The sequence below is a fragment of the Marmota flaviventris genome, chromosome 12 (genome assembly GCF_047511675.1).
Source record: "Marmota flaviventris isolate mMarFla1 chromosome 12, mMarFla1.hap1, whole genome shotgun sequence".
Taxonomy (NCBI): domain Eukaryota; kingdom Metazoa; phylum Chordata; class Mammalia; order Rodentia; family Sciuridae; genus Marmota; species Marmota flaviventris.
In genome coordinates, this window is record NC_092509.1 from 93288197 (window position 1) to 93307737 (window position 19541).

Sequence of the window (19541 nt, forward strand, 5' to 3'; positions counted from 1 at the left end):
TCGGGTGGGGGCGGGGCCTAGAACGGGATCTTTCTGGAGCTGGCCTGTGATTCGCGGATGGATTCTAGCCGGAAGCGGGTGGGGAGGTGTCGGCGGCTGCGGCAGCGCACGTGGTGACGTGCGAGGGGGTGCGGCGCGGGAGGGCAGCCGGCGGCAGCGGCAGCAGTGTCTCCGGGACTCGCGTGGAGGTCGGTCACTCTGAGTCAGTCGCTGCGCTGTTTCTCCGCCTGCTGCTTCAGCGCGGCTGTACCAGCGAGCGAGCTCGTTGTTGGGAGTCGTTCGCGGCGCTGCCTCCTTCTCGTAGCCGCCGCGGACTGGCTGCTCGTTCTTTCGCTCGATTGCTGCCCCTCTCCGCTGCCTCGAGGCGCTTTCCATTGGGCCAGTTCCCTCCCGCTTCCTCCTGCTCCCCATCGAAGCTCTAGAGATGAATTTTTCCATCTCTTTAGAGATGAACCAGGTAACACGCTCTGGTCCTACCGGCGGCGGAGGAGGCAGAGGGCGCGGCCGGGATCCGAGAGGAGGGGATGGCGCGGGTGGCCGGGAGGGTAGTGGGAGGTGCGGAACGTTGTCCTGGTCTCGGGGTGGGCCGCCGCTGCCGCCAGACTCTAGGAAAAGCGGGCGGCGCGCGGACTTTCGCTCCTGGTGCTGTCATGGTTGCCAGGTCGCATTGGCGGCCCAGGGCGAGCGCCGACCGCTCCTCAGGGCAGCTCGGGGTCCTTGTGTAAGCCAGGGAGTGGCGGCGGGAAAGAGGAGCTTTCGCTGGAGGGGTCATTGGGGTTTGGGGCAGGGCGCCACAGGGCGGGACTGACTACCCGCCGAAAGAAGAGCGCGGGAAGCTGCGATTTCGCTGTCAGGAACGGTCGCCTAGCACAGGGTATGGGCGCCAGTCTCTGAGACGACCTGGGGCCCGGCGCGTGTGGGCAGGGAACCGGTCTCCAGTCGCGTAGGTTCTGGGACCTAGAGTGTGGTGGCACTAAGACCCCGATCGTCGTGGGCCGCGGGGTCCTTTGTTCCCGCTCCACGTTGCCCGCTTTTCTTGCCAAGCGCGGGGAGAAGGGGGCGGGAGGAGCGAGGGAGCGGCTGCCCTGACGTGTCGGCGCTGAATGACTGCGGGGCTGGCCAATCCTGGGCGGGGGTGTGCGGTCGCTGGGCGCCTCACTTCGCAGCCTTTGGAGTGGGCGCCGGCCTGGCGGCTCTCTGAGTGAGACCCGTGGCTGCGGGATCGGCCACTCACTCGGGAGCGCTGACCACTTTTGTTTTTTGCAAATGAAATGGGTGGAGAGGTTTGCTCCTTTTTCGTCCTGCCAGGCATTTTACAAAGTGTCTCTGTCATATGCTCTGGATAGGAAGTCATCAGACAATATCAGACTGAAAGTTGAACATAGGGAAATTTGAACCACAGATGCTTTAGAAGTACATTTACTTTTTTCTTTACACGTAGTATAGAAATGGTTTGAGATAGCTGACATTTCAAACAATTCATCAAATGGTCCAAAGGGCCACGTGTATAATTTAGTAGCTAGAGGTAAATGGGACTTTACTAACCAGAAACATGGAGTAGTTTCCCTATTTTCTTAATAGATGAAATCTCTAGCTAATTAAGGCACTGCTTTCTATAACCTTTGTTTTAATTTGCAGTTCTAACATCTCCCCTTCCCCCCGTTTTAAATACTTTTTTGGCTACTTGCTTAAAAATAAGCTGGAGTTGTGTTTTTCTTGCTTGATGGATATTTTAGATGGCAATTGAATGTGGTTTTGCAAGTACATTTTTTTGATTTAAATGTTTTCCTATTAGAGAAATATCCTAATCATTGATACTAGAATGAGGTACCCCTAAAAAATTATTAACTTTTTAGCAGTATGATTATGTACTAAAATCCTGCAGGTAGAGTTTCTTAAAGGTTAGGGATCCTCCTACCTAGTGTAGACGCTGTAAATTGAAGTATTATGAATAGGAGAGTTAGAATCAAAGAAAATCCATGTATATCTTAATTTGTAAATGTCAACTCTCACCTTCTAAATACTTCTAAAGCTAGACCAATATTTTTACACTTTTGAAAGCAACCTGCATGTCCAACAGGTACCTCAGCATTAGAAAGTCCCAGACACTATCCTTCCTTCCTATTTTTCTTTGTGCGGCAAATGAAAAACAAGGTTTTGCTTCATAAATTCTTTTTAAAAAATTACTGATTTTTGGTAATGAGGCCACTACATCCCAGCTAAAATACCTTATATCCTCACTGCCTTAGTTAACTATGCATGGGTGTGCAGAATCCTCCTTTGGTTGCCCTGTGCCCATGTTTTGCCTGTTCCTACAGACAATGCCCCCACTTTTCTACTCTAATGCTTCCTCACTTAAATCCTCCATATGGTCTCCATACTTAGTATTGTTTAAAGCTTGGAATTAGTCTTTTACTTCCTCTTTCACTAGTTACCATATGCATCCTGCAATCTGCAGTTCCATTGAAACCAAAATGGTAAAGTTTCTGGAATGTATGTGCTGTCATACCTTTTCCTCTTTGTTTGAGCTGTTTTCACTGTTTGGTTTGTCTCTATTCTTGGCCTTTTGTAAAGTGTTCAACGCTGAGGAATTGAGTCAACTCCATTGTGTTACAAGCATTCCATTCCAGTTTGTGCCTTGCCATATGTTTGGTACCACAAATATTTGTGTTGTAACCAAAGAATTACAAAAACATGTGTTTAAAAATGTAGAGTTTGGTGAGTTTTGATAATGGTTGCTATTAGTGGTTGTAGAGGTGTCACTAGGAAGCTGTAGCTTCTGGCTTTAAAAAGTGGGCTATGGATGTAATTCAATGATGAGAGGTTCAATCCCCACCACTGCGCGGGTGGGGGGTGGGGGGGTATTTTACTTTGTAGTTTGGCTGCCTCAAAAATTGCTTTTACGCCTAAGTAGTTGTAATTTACCTTGAGCTTTTAAGAATGCTTTGAAAATTTGAAATTTGATAAGTTTTATCTTGCTCTTACTGATGGTCAGAATTTGTGCCTGCCTTTTTCACAACTCTTTAAGACTTGTTGAATTTTATGTCACTTAAGCTAATGTTTCTGGGCTGTGGTAACTTCTGAAATTCTGAGTGATACTATACTAAAGTTGTTTAATTATTCATTTATGAGTCTTCTGCCTTCCATTTCTTACACTGGCTGTTCTAAAGAACTAAAATATATTTGACGCTAGTTTTAATTTTTAAAGTGGATTACCTGAAAGTATATTTTAAATACCCAGCAAAATAATTTTTATGCTCTTTTACGTCTATGGGATAGTTGGGCTTTTGGTCTGGCTTTTCAAAAAAAATTAATCTTCCCCATTTTTTTCCTGCAAGTTATTATTGTGCTTCAGTTTTATAGACCAAATAGGATCTAAAAATTTCATGAAGAGTTTAAAACTCTTGGTTTGCCCAAGTTTATTTTAATGAAAGTGAACATGAACTTTCAAAAACAAGTTTGCATTAATTTACATGTCATCTGGACTTCAACTAGCTTTTACAATTAAGTAGTGTTGTACTGACGAGAAGAAAATTAAAGAGATGAAGTTCTTGTTAAGACATGGGTCTACGAAAAGTTATATGCCAAGAGTTGCTCTAAAAATTCTGTTTTCTCCTAAAGTTCTGCAGTAATTATAACCATCTACTTGTTTTCTAAAATAAATTTGAGGAGGAACATTCAGTAGTCAAATAATAGATGCCATTTTTATTCTCAGAACAAGACAAGTTTGCAAATATGTGCTGACAAAAAAGTGGTCAAAGTTTAATATATTTGTGAATCTCAACAGTATTTTGGCTTTTCAAAGGATATATTTTATTATTACTTTTCCCCCCTGTTACTGGGCGTTGAACCCAGTGACACTTTACCTCTGAGCTACATCTCTAGTCCTTTTCATTTTATTTGGAGACAGGGTCTCACTAAGTTGCCCAGGCTGGTCTCAAATTTATGATCTACCTGCCTTAGCCTCCTGAGTCACTGGGATTACAGGTGTGTACCATCTCACTTGGCTAAAGGATATAGTTTTATCACATAATTTGCACGGCAGGGGCTGGGTATGTCTTGGTGGTAGAGTGCTTGCCTAACATGGGTGAAGCCCTGTGTATTTGGAAAACATCTGTTAAAACTAGTTTGTTAGGCTGAGGCTATAGCCAATCTAGATGAAAGCATAAAAGCAGAAGAAATTAATATTGCCTAATGGTATGATACAGATTTAACAAAGGAGTAAGCATTGAGCCTTAACAGGAGTCCCAGACTGCATTGGAATTCTTGGGTTTCCTTGAAATGAAACCTAAGTTATGGAAAAACCAGTTAGGGCATATGGAATCAAGCTCACTTACAGAATGTGCACAAATTAAAACTAATACAATAAGTTTGTTGAATTAGAACTGACTGGCCTTCATTAGAGTCCTGGGGCAAGTGATTCATTTAGACATAATTGTTAGATTTCAAATTGTGGATTTGATATATAAAGCAAAGCAATTTTAAAATGTCCAACTTTTGAAGTATGCACATATTTCACATAATTACTTAGTTCAGTTGATTTTTTTAAATGTCATAAGAAGTTGATACTAATAATTGATGACATGTGAAAGCGAAGGGGGGAGAGTAAAGTAGGAGGACTGATTGCCTTGATTTGGTTATTTCATTAGAATTTTATTACTATATGTGAGAAAAATCATCACCCAAATCACAGACATGAATACTTTTTGTTTATCTAGTTTATTTCAACAAATTACTCATCTTTATGTTGAGGTTTTAGGCTAGTTATGGGGAGAGATTGGATAAATACAAAAGAGACAAAATGGAAACTTTGGTTTCAGTTGGGTCTTGAATCAAGGAAGACAAGCTTGTACCTAGAAGCAGAGCACAGGACAGACAAGCCGGAAGCCCACATGTAACCTTTCAGAAGAGGGTTCTGTATGTGGAAGATGGGAGAAATTACTTGTCAGATGTGGAGATTTGGCAGAGACTGGCCAAAAGATTTCATCTGGCAAAGGTATTCTACCAGAATTCTAGGTAGGAAAAAAAAAAGAAAACTTGAACAAAAGTACAGAGGCCAGGATATTCAAAGCACATTTGGGAGAACAGCATATCAAGTTTGTAACAATTATATAGAACAGATATCTCATGTTTGCATATTAGTTGGAATTTAATAATAAAGAGAGTTAAGGAATATTTATATTATTAAATTGGGTATACAAGTCAACTTAATACAAGTTGATATACAACACGATGAGACTCAAACAATGAAACATTATCTCCTGCCTTCTGGGGAAGGATTTTTTTTAAGATCATGTGAGTAGTTGCAAGTTATGTGAAAAGTGTTTATGTGTAATTGTAAGCATTTTTTATGTAGTATGAAAACTGTTGCCATTTACTTTAAAATCTCTTAAAGATCATTTGCAGGCTTTGATCATTCTGAGTGTCTAACTTAATTTTGTCGTTGTTTCAGATTATGATGCATCTTTGTCACAGAAGAAATTCGTGTCTATAGCTTTTAAGGACTTGATTACATCATTTTCAAGCCTGATAGTTTTGGAACCACCATTAGAGCTTAAGACACATCTACCTTTACTTCAGCTACCTGTCTTCATACCTTGACTAAGTGCTTCATTTCATCACTCCTTTGCCTTTGGATTATTTGCATTCCCAGTAATACATTTCTTCCAGTATAGTAGGTAAGTGAATATCCACTGTCTAATCCAGCATTGATCCAGTGTTAGGACTAGGAATGCAACTCAGCAGCAGAGTACTTGCCTAATATATATGAGGTTGGATCCCCATTACATCCCCTGCCCAAAAAGGGCACAGTGTTTTTCTAAAGACTGTGCTGAATACAGTAGCAGCCTTTCACAATGTTTAAAAGGCAGAGAAGTCAGTAACCTTTGAGTGAAAAAGCATTTTTTGTATTTTTCCTTTCTATAAACTAAGTTACCTCAAACTGGGATCTCCTATTACTACTTTTTAATGATATATTTTGTGTAATCATTAGTTGTTTATAAGCGAAATGTAAAAATGTTTGAAGAACGTAAGTTTCAATTATGTAATATTAGGAAATAAGTTCTTTAGAATACGTGAAAAGGGGAGCATAAAGTTCCTCTTTTTAAATCTCACTACTTTCTATACTTTAAAACATTTGGAGGAAAAAAAAATCATCTGGCAGATAGGGAACCAAGACTTTTAATTGTGTTATGGGAACAGAGGAAGAAGGCTGTTATTTCCCATTTAAATTTTGATTATACATAATTTTTAGGAGTAATCTCCAATTGATAGTCCTTAATGGAAACTGAGAAAGTACAGGATTGGGATATATAACAGTTTTTCTCATTTGTGAGTAAAGATATGGCAGCAACACAAATCCCAAGGAAATCTGTATGAGATGGCTATTTCACATTCTTCCAGGCTTTTTAGGTTGCTTATTATGGGCTTGGGCAGCATGGAGTTTGATTTTCTTCCCCTCTGAATGAATATGCTAATAGGCATGGAAACCTGGCTCATGCTTCTGAGATACCCACTGCTGTATGAATCCTTAAAGATCTGTGATCAGAGTATGGGGGTATAAAAACTTGGGTATTCAGTATCGATGTTGTTTTAACCAAGCTTTTTGTGTAATAAAATTTTTACATGTTGTTGATGGGATGGAATTTTGAGAAAGGCACCACATTAATATATGATTTTTTTAAAAACCATTTCTTGCAAAAAAGGTAACTTAGCTTTTTTTCTGGTGTTTAGCCAAATTTATAAGGAAAAATGATTCCCAATGGATATTTGATGTTTGAAGATGAAAATTTTATTGAGTCTTCTGTTGCCAAATTAAATGCCCTGAGGAAAAGTGGCCAGTTCTGTGATGTTCGACTTCAGGTATTTAAATTATTTGGAAACTTGTAGAATTAAATCTTTTAGTAAAAGGTGTTAAATTCTTGGATTTGTTTTGTTTTTTTCCCCCATAGTCATTTAATGAAATGACTTTTTAAAAGAATGCTTTACCTAAAATGTATGATAAAGGAGGCTGGAGTGTTTGGTAATTATCTAGAGAAGTACATAAGTCACAATACTTCTAATTTTAATTTTTCATAATTTCAGGTCTGTGGTCATGAGATGTTAGCACACAGAGCAGTACTAGCTTGTTGCAGTCCCTATTTATTTGAAATCTTTAATAGTGATAGTGATCCTCATGGAGTTTCTCATGTTAAATTTGATGATCTCAATCCAGAAGCTGTTGAAGTCTTGTTGAATTATGCCTACACTGCTCAGTAAGTACTTTAAGCCATATAATTAGGCAATATCATCATAAAATTCCAAGTCTCTCTAGATCTGTTCAAGTAAATAGTCTGTTTTAAGGCCTTGGTATCATACATATAAAGAGCTTGTTTTTTGTTTCTTTTTTAAATAGGTTGAAAGCTGATAAGGAATTGGTGAAAGATGTTTATTCTGCAGCAAAAAAGCTGAAGATGGACCGAGTAAAGCAGGTAGAATATCAGAAGTAAATATATAAAAGGGTTGCTATTACTAGAGAGTTTGTATAATCAGAATGTAGAAATTATCATAAAACATTTTGTTAGTTTCAGAAACTTGAAAATGCCCTTCTTCCCCAAGAATTGAATATGTTGTTTTAACTAATTTGGGCTAATGTCTTGCTCTTTGAGAGTCTTCTGTGGCATGGTAGATATATTGGTTTCTCCTTTTTTAATGATTTTTTTTTCCATCTGATGTTATTTCCAAATGCACTTTTAGAAAACCAAAACACTTTCTTTAGGGTTGACATATGGGTATTAGGAAATTCAATGATACAGTACATCTAGTCTGGGGGTCAATTTATTTTTTGGCAGCATTCATTAAGTAGCACAATTACACACTGACTAATATACTACTGACTACTATAAGGTAGTAGTACTACCACTGACTACTATAAGGTAACTAACTCAAAACCACAAAACTAGCTCTCCCACAGCTGCATGGACTTAGGCCTTTTGGGCTGATCTCACTTTTAGAAAACTGTATTGCCATCCTAGAGCTATGCCAGTGAAATGTGCTAAAAAGTTGAAGAGGTATATTGCAGTCTCTGATAGCATGAGTTAAAATATTCATCTGTTTTTCCCAAGAGTAAGCATATAATTCATACTTTTAGTTCTGTTTTTCTATACATCTTGGTTCCTCTTTAAAAGTATTCTGCCTAGAATTTAATGCCTGTTAGAAGTGCTTAATAATTTATAGGGGGAAAAGGCATTTAATTCTCTTAATACAAGTCAGTAAACTGCAGGCCACAATCCAGGCCCCTGTTTTTACAAAGTTTTATTAGAACACCGCCACACTCATTCATTTACATAGGATCTACAACTGTCATACAGCTGTGGTAACAGGTTTGAGTAATTATGATAGACAATATGGCCAGAAGACTAAAATACTATCTGGCCATATTTTGCTTCTTCTAATGCCACTTCTCTATTCAAAAATTCTGTGATTTATAGCACATATTACTAAGTTTAGCATTCTAGATACTCCCAATTTAGTTGCTGTTTTTCCAAAACTATTTCCTAATTGTTTTATCTTTTGCTTCAGCCATACTAAATTGTTTGTAGCCTCTTTGCCTACTTTCTACACTCAACATCAACATCATTCATCTCTTTTGTAGAGCAGTTTTGATAGGGCCTTTCATGAAACCTCAGCTAATTATTCTAGTTAAATATTTCTGAACCCTACTTACCTTTTCAATTTGTCACGTCTATCCTTAAAAAACTGCATTGTATGGCATTCTTTGATGTCTGTCAGTTGTATGTGTTGTTCCTACGTTAAATTTGTTGTATTTTAAGATGGCAATTTTTTATTCTTCTTTATATTTTTACCTAGTATTAACATATTGAATATAGTTTGTAGAATAAATATATAAAAATGTTGGTACTTGTTTATTTTCGTTCGAAGGTTTGTGGTGATTATTTACTGTCTCGGATGGATATTACCAGCTGCATCTCTTACCGAAATTTTGCAAGTTGTATGGGAGACTCCCGTTTGTTAAATAAGGTTGATGCTTATATTCAGGAGCATTTGTTACAAATTTCAGAAGAGGAAGAATTTCTTAAGCTTCCCCGACTAAAGGTAAAGACTACAACATAATAAGGAATTATATACTATCTAGTTCTAGTCACAGAATCTTTGTGGATGATTGAAGCAAATGAGTTATAATGGTTATAGAAAACAATAATATATTGGAATTATTATTCTTAGCATTGTAATGAGTTTCCACCTGCCAGTTAGTTTATTTCCTTTGTTTTTTGGTTACTTAGAGTAAATGTATGTAATGCATTTGGGTATCTATGACAACTTCACTATAAAATTGAGGATTAAACTAAAAACTAGCATTTTAATACTTACCAGTGTGTCACTGTTTTTTCATCTCTAGTTGGAGGTAATGCTAGAAGATAATGTTTGCTTGCCCAGCAATGGCAAATTGTATACAAAGGTAATCAACTGGGTGCAGCGTAGCATCTGGGAGAATGGAGACAGTCTGGAAGAGCTGATGGAAGAGGTTAGTTCTAAAGTAAATGGGATTGAACAATTCTTAAAAATTATTTTGCTATAACATGAAGGATTCCCTTTCACTTTTATTTTATAACCATGACCCTAAAGAATTTAAATTTTGCTATAGGTACCCCTAAGCTGAGAAACAGGGGGGGTGTCCAGGTGAGCTGAATGAACTGTTCAGTTTGGTCTTCTGCTTTTCTTTTTTTTTTCTTTTTTACAAATTTCTTTGCTTATTATGTGCTGTTAACTTTCTTTAAAGTAGCATGTAATTTGCTTTAGAAATGGGAGGTGGTACTGAAGTTTTCTGTAGATTCTTAATTTTTCTTCACAGGTTTTTGCTTTAAGTTTGACAAGTAGGTAAAGCTTCTAATGGTTGTTCCTCCCCATTGGTTTATCTCCCCATAGGTTTATTAACAAAACTAGGATACCCAAGACTGAAGAAACAAGAAGAAACCTCAAGTGTATTGACACGTAAAGAAGCAGCAGTCCTGCCCCAGTTCTCCTAAGAAAAATCCGCTGTGGGCAGAGAACGATGATGATTTAATGGTGTTTACTCCTTTACAGGATTCTTATCTCTAAAGCTTTGTGTTTTTCAATGGTGTTGTTAATACATAAAGTCACTCATTTAACTTGGGCTACTTTTAAAAAATACATAAGAAAAAAATTGATACAGAAATGGTGGGAATTAAAAATATACAGGTGGAGCAGTGGAGTAACCTTGAGTTTATTGCTCCCCATAAACCTTTCAGGATCAATAAAGGATTACCAAATCTGTTAGTCCTATAAAAATACTGTTGTCATTATGTTCTAAAAAGGCTAACAGTTGATCTTTAAGTTCTGTGATTTCCCACTTATCAGATGCGCTAGCCATATATTTGCATCTGTTAAAAGAGGATAACTACAGCTTGCTTGAATTTTTGCTTTTTTTTTTTATGTTTTTCTTGACATTACCTACAAGAGAGAAGTATGTTTATACAAATCAGACCATTTATCTTCAAAGGTGTAAACTATTCAATAGTTTTTTGTAAATATGTATATTCTTTAAGAGTCTATAAATTGTACTAGTGCCTTTTTTCTTAATGTAATAGAAGCTATGAAACAAATGAAGATTTCTTTCAAGCCAGTCAAGCCAAGGACTCTTCAGCCAGTATTGGAAGATTTTGTATTTGCTTTTGCTTTTTTGTTTTTGCTTTTTAAATTTTTACCACCATGACATGTATTTTTCTTTACTTCGGAATCCTGCCAGAGTAAGAAGTCAAGAAGCTCAAGAACCACACTGGAGGTTACCTTGAGGCGTTTGTGTAATCTGCATACTAGTGGAGTAGCCATGGTGACAGTAGCCACATGGGTGTTCTGTTGCTGTTTTGCAGGTTCAAACCTTGTACTACTCAGCTGATCACAAGCTGCTTGATGGGAACCTACTAGATGGACAGGCTGAGGTCTTTGGCAGTGATGATGACCACATTCAGTTTGTGCAGGTACACATTGCACAGTCTGAGGTAACCTCAGGTTAAAATTTGGACAATTTTATGAAATACTTAAATTTTCCTTTAATAAAGGAAAGTGAACGAATTTCATTGGTATGACTGGACAGAAACATTTTTGGGAGAAAGGAAGCATATCAGAGTTACTAGCATTTTTGCCATGTGAAAAGAAGTTAACTCACCATGTTAAAATCCCATTTAGATTTTTTTTTTCTCATAAAGTAGGATTCACAAGTAGTAAGAAAAAAGCACAGTAAGTTGAAGCAATACAGAAATATTTTGTTTTGGTTAGATTACAAAAATTAGCTGTTTGCAACAGGCATGATTGATAAACCCAATTTTGATAGAGATGTAGGAGGACTCTGAGTTGTTGATGGCTATGAAAGAAATATTGGATGTTTCTTTAATTATTGATGTCTTGTTATTTGAAATTAGAAATGGCATAAACTTAAAAGTGGTCCGTCCTATGTTATTACTTGTTCTAGATGTTTCTTGAGCAAAATGAACTAAAGTAGTATGGTTCTGTTGTACTGATGAAGTTACTTTGCCTTTTATAGAGTCCAGTTTCATTTCCCTCTTCCTTTAGTGGGTAAACACATGCTTGAGAGAGAACATACATTTCAGGTATGAACCATGTAGCTTATGGACATATAAAATACAGAGAAGTACACAATTTTTCCCTCCAGTGCTTGGGATCAAAGCACATGCAAGGCATATATTCTACCACTGAAGTCACATCTTCAGCCCCAAACCTTAAAATGTCACACAGTGAACCAACTGGTATAAACACAGCCCGTATCAAGAAAAAAAGATTTCTAGTATCTTTAGCCTTTATCTACCCCTTCTTAGTCACAATCCTACTCAACCCGAGGATATCATGGCCTAACTTCTGCCGAAATAGATTGAGCAATCTTAGCATTTGCCTATGTTTGAAATTTATACAAATGGTCATACAGTATGTATTTAAAATTTGGCCTTTAACTCAACTTCATATTTATGAAGGATAAGCTAGTAAATAGTCAACCCAGATTAAAGAGTGTTTTCCCTTAAAAATTAGAAGGTAAATGATGGTACAATAACCACACAGGATATTACTAAGTGTTAATTCTGTGGAGGAGGTCTATGGTAATAGTGGCTTAATATCTTTATTTAAAATAATTTTGGGGTTTGAGTTGGTGGAGAATTTTGTTCATGTTTGTGCATTTTTAATAAAGGTATTTTATCTATTAACTATAAATATTTTAAGTTACATTTTTAAAGTATGTTTTTCAAAAAGCAGAAGTTGAATGCCCAATAAGTGACAGGCTATGATGTTTGGCATGGGGACCCCAAAATGAAAGAAATAGCTTCTGCTTATAGGACCTCATCAGAGTGGATGTTAAACAATACAGACTTACAAGTTGCACTAAAGGGGAGGTTGTAGTAGAGACAAGAGGTGAGAAACCAGGAATATTTCACAGAGGAGGCAAAATTTGAGCAATCTTAGTATTTGGAGGTATTTATATAGCAGATAGGGGTTAGATAGCAAGTTATCTATGTAAGGATGCTGCTCTTGGAGACTGGTAGCTAAATACTACCTGAATGGGCTTATACTTTATATCCCATAGATATCAAGAAGAATTTATATGAGTAACTGTGGGGATCCTGACACATGTGAATTGTTAGGATGAATAGACATTTTGTAAGGTAGAATGGATGAGAGTTCTTTCTGCAGCTTTCAGGAATAGGAAAAGGAGGTTGAGAAGCAGCCATTAGAAAGGTAAGAATATGATTAGAATTTAATCATGTTAAGGTAGGAGAAGAAAGTTGAAGGCAGAATAAATTTGTAAACTGTGAAATCCTTCTGTGGGAGGTCATGTAAAATAAGGTGAGGGATAGATACTGTATCAAGGAGTTAACTTGTGTTTCTGAGTTGTTTGTTGTATAACACTAGTCTTCAGTGTTACAGTGCCTTTTTCTTCCACAGTCATTCTGTCAGTTATAGTCCATACATTAGTTTTGCTGCAGTTAATAACACTCATTTGTGATACTTTGGACCCATTCTTCCCAAGAATTGTAATGAGGTTTTTATGTACTTTGTAATTCCAAATAACAGATGAAGTTAGATACACAAACCTTATTTTTTATTCCTAGTATTTCTATACTGTGGCAAATGTCACAGTATAAGAAGAATGGGCCTCATTCTCAAAATTCCTAATCTTAATTTTAGCATATTGTCTTATGTATCATCTGAGGCAGTGTAACCTATTTTCACTTCATGAAAAAGAGATAATATGAATAAAGTATCCAGTAATACCAGGCTGTCTCAGGGGAATTTAATGATGACATTGACATGGTATATTTCTGTATTTGCTCAAAGTAGTCCACATATGCTGTTTACCACACTTGCTGAATGGCCCAGACCTGACTTCTGATAGTGTTTTTTACAGCTTCCAGTAGCTGTCAAATCTTCCTCTATAAGTTGTTATATGATTTTTTGTTTTCACTAGAAACAGAAAGTTCCATTATAAATCTTAACCTATCCATGTGATTGGGCCCTGGGCACCAGAGTAAGTGAATGAGCAGGGTGGGTTAAGTACTGAAGCTGGTACCTGTCAGTTGGCAATTCTCCCAGGGTACTCTTGACTCTTTCAGTTCCAAATGATCATATTCCTTGGAAGTGGCAAAGGCTCATGTAGCTAGCTGGAAGAAAGCCATGGAAAGAAGCTTATATATGAGAATGTATGTGGTTCTTCTTTGAATTGGCAGCTTTGGCCATTTTTCCCTTTGTCGGTGTTCCTGTATATTATACTTTTATGAATATTTGGTTCTTTTAGCATTTCATTTCTGGTTACTACTTTTTAAATTTTTTGTGTTCTGATATGGTATTGTCTAGAGAATCCCACTATATGATACCTGTACATAACACCAGCCATAAAGGAAGTACACTTAAGTGTTTCTTATGTTTGCCACTTTTTCCTGTAAAATATTTTGAGAGAGACTGGATGAACCTATGCCTGCTCACTTTTTGCTGGCATTGTATGAAGGATACATTATATACTTTAGTTAGATTTGACAGTTTCTTGGAGATGGGAGGTTAAATATTCTCTCAATTAACTCAATGCCATTTTAAATTTAGAATGTCTTTTGGGAGATTCTGTACTTAATATTTAAAAAAATGAGCTTATGTGAATTAGTTTGCTTTTTTTCTTCCTCCCCATCCCCATCCCCCTGTTGAGGAGATACCATTTCGACACTTGATCTGAAGCATGTGATTTGAAATGTTTGAGTTTTTTCCTGACCAGACCAGTTAGGTATAGTTGTGTCCTTATTAAGTGGAGATACAAGTATGCCTGTAATTTGCGTCGATTTGAAAGTGGTGGTTTGTGTTAGATTTAGTGCGCTCTTAAGTGTCCTATATAAGTGGAAACTATTCAGTGTTTTGGCAGTGTGATATGGAATAGCTCAGTAACAAAGGTACACCAGGTATGGTCTTTGGCTAGGTTTCTGTAGCTACCTTTTGATTTTGCAGAAAAAGCCACCACGTGAGAATGGCCATAAGCAGATAAGTAGCAGTTCCACTGGATGTCTCTCTTCTCCAAATGCTACAGTACAAAGCCCTAAGCATGAGTGGAAAATCGTTGCTTCGGAGAAGACTTCGAGTAAGTATATGACATTGACCAGATTTGTCTTCAGCTTATCTATTTTTAAGGAGTGTTGTCAATTTAATGCTTTTAAATTGACTACCTAAAAATTCAGAACCAGTTAAACTTGGAAAACAGTAGAAAATGTTCCAGTCTGGGCTGGAAACTCTGGAGTCTAATTCAGAATCATGTAGCAATCAAAAGTTACGGATTTCCTCTTTTTTAATGTGGAATTCTTGTGTTTACAGATAACACTTACTTGTGCCTAGCTGTGCTGGATGGTATCTTCTGTGTGATCTTCCTTCATGGTCGAAATAGCCCACAGAGCTCACCAACAAGTACTCCAAAACTAGTCAAGAGTTTAAGCTTTGAGATGCAGCCGGATGAACTAATAGAAAAGCCCATGTCTCCCATGCAGTATGCACGATCTGGTTTGGGTACAGCAGAGATGAATGGCAAACTCATAGCTGCAGGTAAGGCCAAAAGGATTGGTGACTTGACTTTAACCAGGTAAGCCTGTAAGGCATTTTTATTTGCTTGTGTCATGCCTACACATTTTGGGAGTATAGTGTACTTTGTTTCTCCTGCACACTAATAACAAGTAAATACTATTGTTTTGTGAACTGAAACAAGATTAGTATCTTGTTTCAATTTTCCTATGGAGTTTTTTTGTTTTGTTTTGTTTTTTCCCCCCACAGTGCTGGGACTTAAACCCAGGGCATGCTAGGCAAGCACTCTACTACTGCACTAGTGAGCCACATGCCCAGTTTCTAATTTAAAAAAAGAAAAAGACAATATAGAGTGGGGCAAATTTTTCCTTTCCCAGTTATATGAATAATTCCATATTCTCAACTAACAGAAGCATTTAGTTAAAATATCAACTAATGGGTCCTTAATATTTCATACTTTTTCTCATTGTGCACAATACTCTAAGCCATTCTGGATTAGAAAGCCTAGCCCAGTTTAATCTTGATGTTTCTTTTACAGGTGGCTATAACAGAGAAGAATGTCTTCGAACAGTTGAATGCTACGATCCACATACAGATCATTGGTCCTTCCTTGCTCCCATGAGAACGCCAAGAGCTCGATTTCAAATGGCTGTACTCATGGTAAGCACATGTTGCACAAACAATCCATATTTAGCTTTTTTTCTCATAACTTCAGAAGGGTAGAAATTTTCATCTCCTACTTTTGGCATAGGGTCAGCTCTATGTGGTAGGTGGATCAAACGGCCACTCAGATGACCTGAGTTGTGGAGAGATGTATGATCCAAACATCGATGACTGGACTCCTGTTCCAGAGTTGAGAACTAATCGTTGTAATGCAGGTAATGATATTTTTCTTCTGAGATAGCCAGTATTTAAATAAGAAAATGAAGTAATAAGTATATAATCATATTTTATACTTTCATAGGAGTGTGTGCTCTCAATGGAAAGTTATACATTGTTGGTGGCTCTGATCCATATGGTCAAAAGGGGCTGAAAAATTGTGATGTATTTGATCCTGTAACAAAGTCATGGACAAGCTGTGCTCCTCTTAACATTCGTAAGTCATTATTTTTTTTTTTTTAAATAAACACATTACCAGTATGTGTAGAATACATAGTTTGGGTAACTGTAGGAGTAATCTTGGTTTGACTTGATTCTATAGGTAGACACCAGTCTGCAGTCTGTGAACTTGGTGGTTATCTGTACATAATTGGAGGTGCAGAGTCTTGGAATTGTCTGAACACGGTAGAACGTTACAATCCTGAAAATAACACCTGGACTTTAATTGCACCCATGAATATAGCGAGGCGAGGAGCTGGGGTAGCTGTTCTTGATGGTAAGTGTCCACATTTGAAGAGGTGAAGGGTAGATACTGGCAAGAGTTTGTTCTAAAATTCCAAGAAAATGTCAACGATAATAACTATATGCTTATAAAAAATTAAGAATTAGAAACAGCCATCTCTTTTAAAGCAATGGGAATTGGGCATTTGTCCTTTGGAGACTCAAAATCAGAAGTTCAAAACTTGATATATATTCTATTTTTTCCATTTTGCAGTGCTGGGGTTCAAACCCAGGGCTTTGTGCATGCTGGGCAAGCATTCCATCACTGAGCTGTATCCCAGCATTTTATTTTGAGCAGGGTCTCACTAAGTTGCCCAGGCTGGCCTCCAACTTAATCCTCCTGCCTCAGCTTCCAAAATAATTGTGGATTACAGGCATCACCAATCTTTTGATGGGTGTACTCAGTAAAGTTCCAAATCATTTTTACTCCATAAACCATACCCAATAAATGTATCATCCTGGATTTTGAGTTTCCCTTCCTTCAAAGCAGTAATTAACTTGATTTCAAAAGAATGTAAATGCAAATCCCTGTATTTTCTAGTTGTCCACTCTATACTTTGTTTTATATAGTTGCCCTTTCACATCTCTTTGATTTACTTAATGTCTAATTATATAATCTTAACAATTTAGTAAGCATTGTTTTTGGAACAAAGCTGAATCTTGGTAGCTTATGGCTCCACAGGGAAAAGCTTAAGTGTGTGGACATAGTAGCAAGTATCCTAATGTCCTAGAGCAACTACCATAAAGAATTGTGAGACTTGTACTTGATTTAGATGCTGTAGGTCCCCCCAACCAAGTTTGCCTAAGTTTCATGTGGGAATGCGTTTTTATCCACCTTACTCATTTTGTATCCCTAGCTTCTAGAGAATGCTTATTGCCTTATTATGTAGGCAGTTAATACTTTTTGGCAGAATAGGCATTTCTACTTAAAAACAACTAGTTTCATTTAGTAAGAGACAGACCCAGATAGGCATGTGCCTGTAATCCCAGCTTTCAGGTGGCTGAGATGGAAGGGGTTAAAGCTTTCAGGTGGCTGAGATAGGTCCAGGGGTTAAAGACCAGCCTGGACAACACATTTCAAAAAAAGAAAGAAAACAAAACAGGCCTGGGGGTTTTCTTCATTACTTTAGCCTCTCAGATTTACTCTGTCTAATTTCTCTTCTAGGAAAACTGTTTGTAGGTGGTGGTTTTGATGGTTCTCATGCTATCAGTTGTGTGGAGATGTATGATCCAACTAGAAATGAATGGAAGATGATGGGAAATATGACTTCACCAAGGAGCAATGCTGGGATCACAACTGTAGGGAGTACCATTTATGCAGTGGGAGGATTTGATGGCAATGAATTTTTGAATACGGTCGAAGTCTATAACCTTGAGTCAAATGAGTGGAGCCCTTACACAAAGATTTTCCAGTTTTAACACATTTTAAGACCCTCTCAAACTAACAGGCTTAGTGATGTAATTGTGTTTAGTAGAGGTACACTTGTGAATAAGGAGGGTGGGTGGGTATAGATGTTGCTAACAGCAACACAAAGCTTTTGCATATTGCATATTATTACATGCTGTACATACTTTTTTGTGTTTGGAAAGGAATGCAAAGATGATTTTTTTTGTGTGTATTTTTAAGACTTCTTTGGTTATTTTACTTTTTGGAAATTGATATTGTAAAAGAATAAACCAAGAATTGATTGGGCACATCATTTCAAGAAATCCCCTCTCCTCCACATTTGTTTTGCCAATTTGCACATTAAATGACTCTTCCCTCAAATGTGTATTATGGGGCAAGAGGGGGTAGGGTTTAAAGATGTAGGCAGTTGGGTTTTTTAAGGGCCCTTTTTCAATAACTGGAACACTCTATAACAAAAGATACTTATTTAAATAGAAGACAATAACTATTTTTGTTTTTATTAAAAGAAAGCTAACTTGCCTACCAATATTTAATCTTTTATGATTGCCTTTTTATAACTTTTTATATTCTCAGCAGAGTGCTTTACCTGTTGAAGTAAAATATGGCAGATTCAAGTTAGTGAAGCAGAGTGGCAATCTTAAAGGATGCAGAGTGGAGTGATTCTTTTAAATGCTCAGAATGCAAACTTTTAAGCATTTGGCTCAGCTGCATTTTTTTTTTCTTCTGAGAATGCAGTACCAACGTTTTTTTGAATGGAGTTGCTGAACAGTAACATAGTGATGATTTTTGGTATTTGAAACACTGGTTTGAAGTATTTTGATTTGTTGAGGGTATAGTTTATTCAGCAAGAGATTTAACTATATAAAAGAACAGTGAAGTATTTGATCTTCCATAATTCTGCTTTTATTTATCATTAACAAAAGAATACTAAACAGAAGCCCTTGATTGAAAAAGTTTAAACTGTGTTGGGTTTGTGAATGCAGCCTTTATCAGAACTACGTTTTTGCTCAGTTTTTTTTTTTTTTTTTTTTTTTTTGCTCATATGGATAAATCTGGGGGATGATTTGGTGTCTAATGTGTAGTGTTACACGCCTAACTGATGGTGCCAAACTTAGCACGTCCTAATGCTTGCTGCAGATGCAAACACATTAAAGGTACTTTGCAGGAAATCCTTGCACCATGGGATTAATACCCAGTTGTTTGTGTACTCATTCATTACTAAAAGTTTGGGGGGAAATTTTTCAGTGAGGAAGAGTTAAAGCATTTGGGGAAAATACCCACCTGGCATATTACATCTGAAAGAAATGGATAATGTAAGGTGTTTTTTCTTGTCACAGACAATGAAACACAGGAACCTAATGAGCCATGTAGGATGAGAGGACTATTCAGTAGCTAACTTGGGTTAGGAAAAAAAATTGAATATTTTCTTGAAATATGTTGGTACTCTGGTACTTTGCCACCTTTCTCTCATCTGTTTTTACAGAAAACCAAGAAAGGAAATCAGTTCACCTGGTTACTGTGTAGTTCCTGACTAACCATCTGTCTCTGGTTTGTTTCTGAACTAAAACGAGAAGTTTAAATTTGAATTTGCCTACTAGGATGACTGTTGTTTATGGATCTGTGTTTGTTCTATTCAGCACAAGGAAATAAAGTTTAAGTTGAGGATTCAGCACTAAAA

At 37.3% G+C, this 19541-nt stretch overlaps 1 protein-coding gene across 1 annotated transcript; it reads left to right on the top strand.

Annotated features, from left to right (window-relative positions):
- The first annotated feature begins 138 nt into the window (after positions 1 to 138).
- Ivns1abp (influenza virus NS1A binding protein) lies at positions 139 to 19541 on the top strand. The gene is made up of 15 exons (XM_027934875.2): positions 139 to 457; positions 5453 to 5678; positions 6733 to 6861; positions 7084 to 7253; positions 7394 to 7469; positions 8920 to 9093; positions 9398 to 9523; positions 10890 to 10997; positions 14515 to 14644; positions 14875 to 15099; positions 15614 to 15735; positions 15827 to 15953; positions 16040 to 16171; positions 16277 to 16450; positions 17621 to 19541. Exons 3-15 carry the CDS (start codon positions 6751 to 6753, stop codon positions 17872 to 17874), a joined length of 1929 nt encoding a protein of 642 aa, XP_027790676.1. The 5' UTR covers positions 139 to 457; positions 5453 to 5678; positions 6733 to 6750; the 3' UTR covers positions 17875 to 19541.